The sequence below is a fragment of the Amblyraja radiata genome, chromosome 14, assembly GCF_010909765.2.
Source record: "Amblyraja radiata isolate CabotCenter1 chromosome 14, sAmbRad1.1.pri, whole genome shotgun sequence".
NCBI classification, from domain to species: Eukaryota; Metazoa; Chordata; class Chondrichthyes; order Rajiformes; family Rajidae; genus Amblyraja; species Amblyraja radiata.
This window is the reverse complement of record NC_045969.1, coordinates 45585585-45599610: the sequence shown is the minus strand read 5'-3', so window position 1 is coordinate 45599610 and position 14026 is coordinate 45585585. Positions and strand designations below refer to the sequence as shown.

At 40.2% G+C, this 14026-nt stretch overlaps 1 protein-coding gene across 1 annotated transcript in view; it reads left to right on the top strand.

The window, feature by feature from the left end:
- cfap47 (cilia and flagella associated protein 47) overlaps positions 1 to 3834 on the top strand; it is a 433070-nt gene extending 429236 nt beyond the window's left edge. Inside the window, exon 63 of the mRNA XM_033032292.1 lies at positions 3180 to 3834. Within this exon, the coding sequence (XP_032888183.1) occupies positions 3180 to 3404 (225 nt within the window). The 3' untranslated portion in view covers positions 3405 to 3834. The remainder of the gene's footprint in view (positions 1 to 3179) is intronic.
- Positions 3835 to 14026: the final 10192 nt, after the last annotated feature.

Here is a 14026-nt window from a genome sequence, read left to right as displayed (position 1 = left end):
AATAGGAACAAGAGTATCTGGCACGGTGGCGCGGCAGTAGAGTTGCTGCCTTACAGCGCCAGAGTTCCGGGTTCGATCCTGACTATGGGTGCTTGTCTGTATGGAGTTTGTATATTCTCCCCGTGTCTGCGTGGATTTTCTCCTGTTTCCTCCCACATTCCAAAGACGTACAGGTTGTAGGTTAATTGGCTTCAGTAAAATTGTAAATTGTCTCCAGTGTATATAGGATAGTGTTAGTGTGCCTGGATCGCTGGTCGGTGGAGACTCAGTGAACCGAAGGACCTGTTTCCATGCTGTTTCTCTAAACTAAACCAAACTAAAAGTAGGCCATTCAGCCCCTCAAGCCTGCTCCATCACTCAATAGGATCATGGCTGATCCAACTTTCCTCGTTCAGTTTCTTCCCCATTCCCCACCCTCTGTGATTCGCTTACTGTTTAAAAATCTATTTATCTCAGCTGTGAAAATATTTGAGGATTCGCCCTTCTGATATTTCAGCTGCAAGAAATTACAAAAACTCAAAACCCTTTGCGAGGAAAAGATTCATCATCTATAACTTAAAAGACAGTTCATTTTTCTGCGACTGTTCCCTTTACCCTAGACCAGCATTTCTCAAACGGGGCTCCCCGGGTTCCGCAAGAGGTCGCTAGGGGTTCCGACAGAAATAGTGGTTTATTTCATATTCGTGATTTTATTATGCACGTACGGCATATACTTGGAAAATTCTTGGATATTATCATAAAGTCTTCAACCTGTTATATCATTTAAAAGTATAACAATCATAGGGAATGTATTTAGCGGCGTCTACACGGCGCCAGTGTGAAACGGCCTTTAGTGGTCAGTGGATAAGGGCTGTGTGTACAGATATGGTTGATTTTTTTTTGTGTGAATGAAAGCCTCCTTATGAGGTCTCTTGAACAAGCAGTTATTCCTTTTGCATTGTCAATACTTGAGAAAAACATGTTATTTTTTGCTTAAACCAATTATTAGAAAAATATATTATCTTTGCCTTATGATCTTTGAGTTTATGAAAGAGAAAGAGAGAGATCAATAAAGATATATAATCATTTTTATGTAGGGGTTCCCTGAGACATGCAATTATTTCAAGGGTTCTGCTTTGAGAAACTCTGCCCTAGACTGTCACACATGAGGACTCTATATTAATGCAACCAGTTTCTTTATTCCTTTACTATTTTTAATTGCCACCCAAATGAACTCCAGATTCTGACCTTACATCATCTCCACGACCACACTGATTTCATCCCTCATTAGCAGAGCCACCCACCCACCACCACCTTTAACTTCCTGCCTAGGTCAAATGTCCCTTAATATTGAGTTTCCAGCTTTGGTAACCATGGTGATTAGATCATATCTTTCTCTCTCTCCTTGTGTTGTTTGTTTATTGATTTTGTTTCAGAAACTATATGCATTTGGAAGTAGTTCTTAAATTTGTCTTTTTACCATCTGTCCTGTCACTAACCCCTCTCGACCGAAACGTCACCCATGCCTTCTCTCCAGAGATTCTACCTGTCCCGCTGAGTTACTCCTGCTTTTTGTGTGTAACCCCATTTGAAGGGTCTCTTCTAGCTCTTTTTAGTTTCTTGCCCTTTCTCCCCCGCCCTCCTTGTTTGCATTCTATTTTTCTCTTGTTTCCTAGTCTTTAACATGCAATTTCAGTTTAAAGTACAACAGCACCAGCAAACATGCTGTGAGGGTATTAATCTCAAACTTGTGTGGATGTGCCCATCCATTTTATATAGGTCCCATCTTCCCTTGATGCTCCGATGCCTCAGAATCTAAACCCCGCCTTCATACATCATTCTTCAGTCACATTTTCTTCTCATTTATCCTCCTATTTCTGCTATTGTTTACGCTTGCTACGAGGAATGAGCTGAGATTACTATCCTCGAGGTCCTGCTTTTTCATTCCATTCCTAATTCACTGCTTTCAGTTGCAGTTTTATATGTTATAATCATAATCATAATCATAAAAGTACTTTATTAGACAAGTATGTTTTGCAACATACGAGGAATTTGATTTGCCATACCAATAAAGAGCAACAAGACACCCAAAAACATTTTTACCTTGAATATCCACCATAGCGACTCCATCACATTTCTCACTTATGGAAGGCAAAAAAAGTTCAATCTTCTTCCCTTCTTTGTTCTCCCGCGGTTGGGGCACTCGAACCTTCCGTTTTCGGGGCGATCATGGCTCACGCAGCCGGCGGCCGAACCCTCCGCGTCGGGGCGATCAAGCTCCCGCATTGGGGGGAACTCAGCTGTCCTGCGCCGGGCGATTGGACCCCGGGTCGAACCTCGTGTGGCTGGAGCTTCCCGACATCAGTCTCTACCTGAGACTGCAAGCTCCTCGATGTTGAAATTCGCAGGCAGCTGTTGAAGTGTCGTTCCCAGGCAAGGGATCGCAGGCTCTGATAGTAAGTCCACGGCCCCATGGTGGGGCTCAAAGTCAGTCTCGAGCAAGGCCGCCAGCTCCAAGGTGTTAGGCCACAGAGTGACCGGAGATACGACCCAGAAAACAATCGCATCTCCGGCAAGGTAAGAGATTTCCCCCAACCCCCTTCCCCACCCCCAAAACAAACCAGAGAACATTAACATACTTTTAAATCACAAAAAATAACAAAAAAGATGAAAAGACAGACTTGGCGAGGCTGCCATCTCTGACGGCGCTGAGGGATTTGCCAAAAAATTATATGTGATAGGAATAGAATTAGGCCATTCAGCGCATCAAGTCTACACCATTCAATCATGGCTGATCTATCTCTCCCTTCTAACCCCATTTTCCTGCCTTCTCCCAATAACCTCTGACACCTGTACTAATCAAGAATCTATTCATCACTGCTTTAAAAATGTCCACTGACTTGGCCTCCACAGCCTTCTGTGGCAAAGAATTCCAACGGTTACTCAACAGATTGTCCCTTTCTTAATCCATCTCATATCTTTCACAACAGAGCACTTGCATTGTTGCTCCAATACCAATACAATATTTTACTAATGGACCACGATATCTGCTGAAATCAGTGTTGCGGCCATTGTGGAAACAGGAGTTGCCCCAATTGTGATGGAATGGGAGTATTCACATTTTTAACCTAGAATTTTGTATGTATACTGTATTAAAGCTATGAAAAAAAAGCCTGACCTCTTGACACTTGTATTTATAGACAACAGATATGCAATGGATCTATGAGCTCAATGGTTTGGATCCCCAGTACAGTCCTCCTAACCTTCAACATGGCAAAGTCATCACTTCAAGGTTTAGGCACTCTGTTCCTGTACGACAACGCAACTTCATTCGTGAAAATCTCAAAGTGATAGCAACTGCAGTGTCCTCTCCTCTTAAAGGTGCTCCTCTCGTCACATTAAGCAAAACAAGTAGGGCAAAGTAAATGGAAAGTAATTCGCATTTAGTTGCATTTTTATATTGCGAATGTTTAAAGTTGATAAGAATACTGAACAGATGGAGAAATTGCCATGATTTAATTAACTACTATGAACTAATGCGTGTTGTTGCATGATTATATCTTATGCATTGTCTTTTTCCAATAAATATTTTCAGAATGACCATCATCAATTCATATCATTTTCTATATAAAAGATTTTGTCTGCATTCACATTTTTTTAAACCATAAATTCTATACGATCATCAAACTTTTTTCCCCAATTTAATACGTTCTGAAAAATTGATGCAAAACAGACCTATAATGTTTGGTACCATGTGTTATAATTGCCATGTCTTATTAACTACTATGAACAAATGTGTGTTACATGATTATATCCAGTGTATAGTAGTTTTCCAATAAATATTTTCAGAATGACCATCATCCATTCATGCCATTTTTATTTTTATGATTTTGTCCTGCAGTTACAGTTTTTAAATTATAAATTCTACTCGACCAGCAAAATATTGCTCCAGTTTAATACTTTTTGAAAAATGGACACAAACATGTCAACAGCCCTATAAAGTTTGGTACCATTTATTAGAATTTATGTTCATTAACAATTTAAAAGGGGCAAGACATAAATATTTTCACCAGGTGACATTTGTTTTCACGTTTGATAAAACAATTATTACTTTTGGTCATTTTTTAACATGAGCATAAAAAAGTGGTCAATATTTAAAATGGAGAACTCTGCTTAGAATTATGAAATAATAAAATACTAAACTGTTATCAGTGTACAATGTAAGGTACATTTAAAACCAATTGCACCTCTTGTGAGGCATTTTATATTTCATTGCATTCACTAACATGTTTGTGATATCTTCATATAATTATTACAATGGGATAGAAGTCTAGTGATGAAGGAAGCATAGTTTGTTTTTCCCATATTGCTTTGAGATGTAATTGAGAGGATGTCAGGTCACCTTCAATATTCTACAGTCTAACCTCTCTGGTAAAGTGCCCAACACTTCAATGTCAACATAATATGGGATATATTACTTTTACATGCAGGGTTACATAAAAGCATAGTTGCAGAAAAAAATGGCAGACTATTTAAGACAGAGTGTCAAGGATTTATTTCTCTCTGAGAGTCATAAATCTCTACCTCAGAGAACAGTGAGAATGAATATTTTAATACATTCAAGGTCAAGATAGACAGCTTTTTGGTATTGACCTCTGTAAATTATCCCTGGAATGTAGGGAGTGGATGCAAAAGTGGGATAAAGAAGTAGCGTGAACAGGTGATTGATGGTGAGCGTGGTTTCAGAGGGCTGAAGGACCTGTTTCCATGCTGTACCTCTAAATTAGACTGACCTAAATATGATTCCAGACTTGCAAATCTTAATTACCTTCTGAAGTACCCAAACAAACTAAATTATTCAATTAGAGGGAGGCAATAAATCCTGGCCTTCCACTCTTCTTCTTCTTGCGTATGACGTGCACAGCTTATAGTTGTAGGACAACTTGTTCTATTTGATCTTATTTGATAGTGCACGCCGGGTTGATTGCATTCGTCGAAACAGGACGGACCCCGTGAAAGTTGCAATCTTCCACCCCAGGCCTTCCACTAAATGGACAGATAATAAAAACTGCACAAAACTACTTCCATTTTCTTTTCAATTAATAAGTGATTTTAACTTATTTTAGTTACTTGAAAAACCAAATTGTAAAATTTAGGAAAACTAATTGTAAAATTTCTTTGCTGGAACCCTCTCCAAGATAGACGTGAAGCTCACCGTTTGACCTGTTTTTACAAAATGTTAAATGGTCAGCTCGACATAGACTACAAGACCTACACCAAACCCAAACCAATTAGGAGCAGACGAGGGCATTCGATCCAATTTGTGATCCCAGCTACAAAGACAGATGTGTACAGCAATTCGTTCTTCCCCCGCACAATTAAAGCATGGAATAATCTCCACCCAACTATAGTTACCTAACCAGATGCAACTAAATTTAAAGTAGCTCTTTCTTCCCAATAACCCTTTCTGGCTTAAGCCCACCCTTCACCACCTCCAGTTTAAATTCCATTTGGAATATTTTGGAGGACCAAGAAACCAAGAACCAAGAACCTCCACCCAGAACGTTGGCCTTACTTTAGCCTCTACAAATGCTGTTTGATTCACAAAGTTCTTCCAACAGTTTGCCTTTAGCACTGAATTCCAGCATCAACCATCTCTTGTGTCTCCATTAGACATAGACATCATTTTCCTGAATGGGCATGCAACCTACTGTATGCAATTGTACAGACCAAACTTCTTTTGAACAATGATGGCTAACATTTTTTGCATTTTAATATTTTTAACATGGAGCAAATATTTGGAGTGAGAGCAATGTGAACACAAAATTACCAGAGAGAAAATACATTTTGTGTTGAATTAGTGGAGATTATTAACTTCAAGTGAGTTTCCAAGAGTTAATCATAGAGAAATTTGATGAACTAAACTGGTTAACTGCAGCTTCCACATTGGCCTGCTGTCACCTCAGAGAAACCCTGGGGAACAGGCCGCTTCAGCATTCTAATATAGACGTGAATGTATGTAATTGATTACTGTCAGGGCACCAAAACCACAGATTAATCTAATCATCTGGCATAGGTCCCAATGAACCTGAGCATGTTGTAAAACTCTCCCAGCACTGTTATGTACCACATATTGACCAGTGTATTGCCACTAACAAGTTTACTGCAAGACATCTTGTACTGTCTGATCTTCTTCATCAGAAACGTTGAGGTAATTTTAGAATTACAGGTGCACAACCTTTTATCCGAAAGCCTTGGGACCAGACACTTGTCGGATTTCGGAATTTTTCGGATTTCCGAATGGAAGATTTTTAGCGTAGATTAGGTAGGTAGCGCGGGCGGCTTGAAAAGTCTGGAGCGGCTGCTTCCTCCCCGGTGACCGGGGAATCATTGTAAATCATTGCATAAATGTTAGTCAGTTAGTTTGGAGGGATTTTATGGGGGTGGGGGGTGAAGGGGGAAACTTTAATTCTTAGTCCCCTACCTGGTCGGAGAGGCGGGGAGCGGGCAATGCCTTACCGGGTCGCCGTGCAGTAAGCTCCGGAGCGCTGTGGCCGCCGACTCCCAACATCGCGGAGCTGGGGGCTCCGTCCGGCCGCGGGCGGCGCCGGCTGGTGCTCCGACCCCGGCAACTCTACCCCTGGCTGCGCGGCGCTCCAAATCCAGCGCGGCCCGCGGCCGGACGCCCGCAGCCCCAGCTCCGCGAATGTTGGGAGTCGGCGGCGTCGCAGCGCTGGGATACCAGCGGGGAGCGGGCAATGCCTTACCGGGTCGCCGTGCGGTAAGCTCTGGAGCGCTGTGGCCGCCGACACACAACATGTCGGCGGTCACAACGGTGCTGGGGCTGCGGGCGTCCGGCCGCGGGCCGCGCTGGATTTGGAGCGCCGCGCAGCCAGGGGTAGAGTTGCCGGGGTCGGAGCTACAACCGGCGCCGCCCGCGGCCGGACACCCGCAGCCACAGCTGCGGCCACAGCGCTCCGGAGCTTACTGCACGACGACCCGGTAAGGCATTGACCGCTCCCCGCCTCTCCGACCAGGTAGGGGACTAAGAATTAAAGTTTCCCCCTTCACCCCCCCCACATAAAAGCCCTCCAAACTAACTGACTAACATTTAAGCAATGATTTACAGATGTTTACGTGTCTCCCCGGTCTCCGGGGAGGAGGCAGCCGCTACAGTAGTACAGACCTGGGTTGACCGTGGGCCGTTTCGGGTCAAGTTTGGCGCCAAACGCGAGCTTTGGTGTGCAGACGACATCCTGGGGAAAAATGGCCGGTTTTCGGAGTTTTTCGGTTTCCGGAACTCCGGATAAAAGGTTGTGCACCTGTATATCAAAGTCAGAGTTGTAAAATAGATTATACATTTACATTACATTTCTTTATTTATATAGCACATTTTTAGTCAACTTGCATTGACCCCAAAGTGCTTCACATAATTACATCCACACACACAGGCAAAGATGGGTGAAGTGTCTTGCCCAAGGACACACACAGGCAAAGGTGGGTGAAGTGTCTTGCCCAAGGACACAACGACAGTATGCACTCCAAGCGGGATTCGAACCAGCTACCTTCCGGTTGCCAGCCGAACACTTAGCCCATTGTGCCATCTGTCGTCCTATTAGGTCGTCAATTAGGTTGTTAGAACCCTATTGAAACACAAATGCTGTAGATTCACCCCAATGCCAGGATTTGTCATGTAGTCCAAAACAAATTAGTTGGTCCAACTGGGGGAGAAAGGGTGGATGCTTTAGACAAAAGGAATATTTGTGATAGGGTGAGCCATTTTCAATGTTTACTGAGCCATCGGTTTAATCAATTAATGAGCTCAACTGGAGAGAAAACAGAGGGATATGATGAAGTTGTGAAATATTGATAAGTACCATTATGGAAACCAAAGTCCAAATGAAAAATTATGGAAAAGCCCAACACATTAGGCAGTGCTTGTGGATAGTGAAAAACGGAATTAATATTACAGATGGAATGTCCATAGTAAAACTTGCCATTTCCGCTACAGACAGAAAGCACGTTAGTTGAAGTTGTTAAATTTGACATTGAGGCCATAGAGAATAAGAGTCAGGAGTCATGATGAAGCTTTATAAAACTTAGGTTAGGCCGCATTTGGAGAATTGTACGCAGTTCTGGTCACCCCATTACAGGAAAGACCTGGAGACTTTGGAGCTGGTTCAGAAAAAGTTCACCAGGATGTTGTCTGGATCAGGGGTTATTAGATATTGGGTTAAATAGATGGACTGTTTTCACAGGAGTGTCGGCCGCTGAGGGGAGATCTGAGAGATGTTTCCAACATTAAGAGAGGCATGGACCGGGTAGCCAGTCAGAACCTTTTCCCTAGAGTGGAAATGTAATATACCTCAGTGACTTTGACATAAATGTGCACAGATTGGTAATATGTTTGCAATTGATGCCAAGGTTGCTGGGGTCACAGACTGTATGGAAGGCTACAGAAATTGGCTGATGGCGTTTAATCAGGCAAGTGAGAGGTGTTGCACTTTGGGAGGTTAAATGTAAGGGGAAAATATATATGCCAAAAACCTTAACAGAATCGATGTGCAGAGGGATCAACTTTTGATCAACTTTTAAAAGTTCTGGGGTGTGTTGCTCAGTGAACCTTGAAAAAGTTAGATGCTGGGCAATCTCCATAAATTACGTACAAGTCCTAATCAAAAGGGTAGTCTGAGGAGGTGTCAGAAAGTCAGCATTTACCACCCAAAAGTTGGAGGTCAGGATGCTATACAACACTCAGTAGCAGGTTTAATATTAGGTTTTTCGTCATTGGGAAGAGAGCTTCAAATTCAGAGGAATGCAAGTTACAATAAGTAAACTGGAACAATTGGGAGAGCTGGCAAAATTGAAGATAATAGGTTTCCAAGGAGAAAACAGTGCAATAGTTGGAGGCCTACTTGCACAAATAGCTGTGATAGTTGGAGATCAATCATTCCAGCCCCAGGTGATCTCTGCACTTGCTCTTGTGATGGTGGGATCTCAGGAAGCAGCTTCATCATTGACTTTCTTTCAACCAGAGCATAAGAAGTGAGATTTTTGCTGATGTGAAATTGCATGGGGATGCCACTACCCACAGGTTCCCCTCCATGTTCCACACTATGCTGACTTAGAAATATATTGTTGGTAGATTTGTGGCTGGGTTTAAAGCCTGAAACTTTCTCCTGGTGGTGTTGTGAAAGGAGTTTCACCAGAAAGACTACAGTATTTCCATTTGGTTTGTCGCAACCTTCACAAGACAATTTGTAATAAACAATTAATGCTGGTCTTGTCACGAGCATTCCAAAGAATAAATAAACAAAGAAAAAAATCATGTCATCCACTCTCGGTGGAAATAACTAGATTTTCATCTGATTTACATTCAGGGAACAAGTATTTACAACTAATTCCAGAAGGGAAGCAAAACTGAAAATTGTTAAAAGTTAAATGCAGGCAATCTGTTCTATCTTCCAGAGGGTCATAGAGAACAGGTTAGCTGTGACAAAGGTTGGTAAGGTGAGTAGAAACATCACAGAATTTGCATAGATGTGGTTAAAAATTAAATGTGCATAAATACCTGTTGGACTCAAATACAAATGCCAAAGTTATTCAACATATGTGGTGAATGAGAGGATCCAGATCATCTGTACCTTGCTCACACCAACCAAAGCTCTGGAGATCTCTGCTTTGGGAGAGTGATCTGATGTTGGAGAAGTATTATGTGTAAATCTGATGTTGGAAAAGTATTATTTAAATTGCAAAAGCCACCTATCCTTGTGGAATTCAAGCAAATTTAACTTCAACAATTCTATACGCTAGCTCCTTCATTTCTCTTTCTTTTATTAATTTCCTTAGCATTGACCAGAATTAAATAAGTAATTGCTTGATTCCTTTATACTATGCTTCATTAACCTAAAGGAAGTTAAATCTCTGAAGTAGTGGGGAGCCTGCTTCAATCCATTAAACGTCTGGAAGACTTTTTTTCGAGAATTCATGATTTATTTTCATCAAAGATTGAAAATTTTAATCACTAAAGAAAGATCTCATGGTGAATAGTACAAAATGGCATTCTTCCATTAGTATTCTGGTATTCTGCAGCTGCAATATTTTATTTTGGAAGTAGTTTGGCCAGTGATTTCCAGCAATGGACAAACATAAGTGATCAATAATTTTCTCCCTGAGTTCTTGACTCAAACATTTTTAGAGTGTTTTATGTCTGAATGTTTAACTGTGGTTATTAGATCTATCATACTAACATGTACTTTCTTTGGTTGCACTAAAGGGCCTGTCCCACTTTCACGACCTAATTCACAACCTTTTTTACTCGTGGACATTTTCATCATGCTAGAAAAACGCCCCGACCTACTTGATGCCACGAGTACCTACGACTAGCATCACGGCCTGCTACGACCCACCTACGACCTCCTACGACCTCGTGACGACCATGCTGCGAGTATGAGTCAAGAGCAAACTCGGCAGAGGTCGTGAATTAGGTCGTGAAAGTAGGACAGGCCCTTAAGGACTTCGGGCTTTTTTTGCACTATTATTAGTTTATTACTTTATTGAACGTTTGTGTTTATTATTTGTTTTCTATGAGTATTGTGTTTACAGGCCTATACCACTACAAGTAATAATTTCATTGTTTTGTTGTCAGTACATATGACAATTAAACACCCTTGACTCTTCTCTTGACTGCTGAATACAGACACTTTTTAGTGAATGGTACAGGAAAAATATGAAATAAGAAATGTTCACTGTAGGAAGAAAACAAAATCAGAATAATTAATTTAAATATTGAATAATTAGCAAATATTGTCATTCGGAGTTAAAGGCGATCTTGAAACATTATCAAGGTTCCGTTGAAAGCTTACACTTTCCAAAACAAGGAGCCCGGGACCAAGAATTGTCTTCAGGCAAATTATATGGAAAATCTGAAAAAGTAAGAAGTACGGAACCTATTTAACTTACTCAGCAAAAGGGAAAATTCTTTACAAAAAAATTAAAAATACAGGCTCATGGAATGAGATCTGAAACCATTATTTGGATAATTGCCACTTCATTTTATGGACCTTCTCGATAGAGTGTGTCATTGTCAAAACAAGAGAAGGCATTTGATCAGGTAGAATGGCAGTATTTATACAAGGTACTCCAAAAATTTAATGCGGGAGAGAATTTTATTAGATGGGTTAAACTACTTTACAATAGACCTACGGCAAGAATATTAACTAACAATATGCTATCTCCAAAATTTTACTTATCAAGGGGTAATAGGCAAGGTTGTGCCTTATCACCATTGCTATTTGCCCTTATGATAGAACCGCTGGCCGAAAAGATTAGAAATCACCCGAATATTCACGGATATAACACTAAGGACTCAAAGAATAAAATTTCATTATACGCTGATGATATCCTTTTATATATTACTAATACACAAACGAGTATACCCACATTATTAACATTAATTGAAGAATTCGGCTCTTTTTCAGGATATAGAATAAATTGGAATAAAAGCGAAATTATGTCTTTAAAACCACAGGATTCGAGACACTTACTAAAATTCCCCTTCAAAATTGCAACAGAAAAATTCAAGTATCTGGGTATTCAAATTACGAGAAGACACAAATCATTATTTAGTGCCAATTTTATGCCACTATTAAATAAACTGAATGATATGATTAAATTTTGGAAAACGCTTCCGCTCTCATTGATAGGTAGAATTAACGCTATAAAAATGACTTTCTTACCACAATTAATATATTTGTTTCAAGCGATCCCAATATATATTCCAAAATACTTTTTCAAAAAACTAGATTCCACTATCACTAATTTTATATGGGATTACAGAGCACACAGAATTCAACGAAAGCATTTGTGTAAATCTAAAGAAGTTGGGGGTTTATCATTACCTAACTTTATGTATTACTACTGGGCAGTGCATATTAAGAACATAATGTACTGGTTGGATAGTTCCACTCAGCAGTTGGAGTGGATAAGAATGGAGAAAGAGGCGTGCTATCCGCACGATATAGGAACGATCTTGCTCTCACCGATAAAATTGAATAGTAATTTAATATATAAGAAGAACCCAATTATTCACAATACAATAAGAATTTGGAAACAAATAAAAGTATCCTTGAAATTAAATAATCTATCAGTACTAACCCCACTATTGAACAACCCCGCATTCAAACCATCTCTCATCGATAAAACATATCAACAATGGGATAGACTGGGGATTAGGAAAGTAGGGGATATGTATGAATTGGGCAAACTGCTATCATTTCAACATTTAAAATTAAAATTTAAACTGAAGGATAATCAATATTTTAAATATATACAGATATGTGACTTTATGAAGAAATATATACATAGATTTCAAACTATATTTTTAGACCCTTTAGAAGAAGCAATGAATATTAAGGCTGATTCACAAAAACTAATATCATACTTTTATAATAATATATTAAATAGAGAATTACCCTCAACAGAAGCACTAAGAGAAGATTGGGAACATGAGCTAATGATAAAGATCTCGAAGGACAGACGGGAAAAGTATTTGATGAATACACATAATTGTTCTATTAATGCAAGACATAATTTAATTCAATTCAAATTATTACATAGACTATATTATTCAAAAACGAGGTTGAACAAATTTTATCCAAACGTCTCTCCCAGATGTGATAAATGTTTGTTTCAAAACGCTAATATGACACATTCATTTGTAGGATGTACAAAGTTGAATAAATTTTGGAGCGATATATTTGATATATTTACAAAGCTTTTCAAGTCCACAATAGAACCTAAAACGGAATGGATTATATTTGGAATAATAGTAGAAGATATCAATTTAAATAAATGGACCTTTTATGGACCTTCTCGATAGAGTGTGTCATTGTTTGTGCACATGTGTTGTTAATGAAGGATTAATTTAAAACGTTTGGAAAATTGTGTGCAGAATTACATAGACTGTAGAAGGCAAACTATTCATTCTAACCAACCAATCCATGGCAGTGCCTCTGCTCAACATGAGCCTCTATCCTTGCCTCCCCACCGATCCCTAAAACCAAAAGCTTATTTTCCTTTCTCTGCATCTATGCCACTGATTTTAGTTATTCATGGTGATGAATGCTGTGTTATAGGCAGACGCTGGATGAAAAATGTATCTCCTGAATTTCCCGTTGGAATTTTCAATTGCTGTCTTTGGCTTTAATTCATGACCACCCTTCAGCTTTCTCTTTTTAAAGAGAAAACATGCCCCCCAGCCTTTTCCAAATGTTCGTGATAGATATAATCCGTCAGTTTCAATTTGATCCCTTGCTTTGGTATCTTCTCCAGGGACTCTTTTTTTTTAAGTAACAGGGAAACCATAACTCCACAAGTACATTTAAATTCAATCCAAGCAATGTGCATGTGGAGCAAAGAGATCCTGTAGTTGTACAGGGCCCTAGTGAGACCACACCTGGAGTATTATGTGCAGTTTTGGTCTCCGAATTTGAGGAAGGACATTCTTGCTATTGAGGGAGTGCAGCGTAGGTTGACGATGTTAATTCCCGGGATGGCGGGACTGTCATATGCTGAGAGAATGGAGCGGCTGGGCTTGTATATTCTTGAATTTAGAAGGATGAGAGAGAATCGTATTGAAACATATAAGATTATTAAGGGTTTGGACACTCTAGAGGCAGGAAACATGTTCCCGATTTTGGGGGAGTCCAGAACCAGGGGCCACCGCTTAGAATAAGGGGTAAACCATTTAGAAAGGAGATGAGGAATCACTTTTTCACACGGAGAGTTGTGAGTCTGTGGAATTCTCTGCCTCAGAGGATGGTGGAGGCTGGTTCCCTGGATACTTTCAAGAGAGAGCCTAGATAGGGCTCTTAAAGATAGTGGAGTCAGGGGATATGGGGAGAAGGCAGGAATGTGGTACTGGTTGTGGATGATCAGCCATGATCACATTGAATGGCGGAGGTGGCTCGAAGCGCCTGGTGGACTGAGTTGAAACCTTACGCTCTGCTGGAAAGAAAGTCATTAATGAAGCCGCTTCCTGAGATCC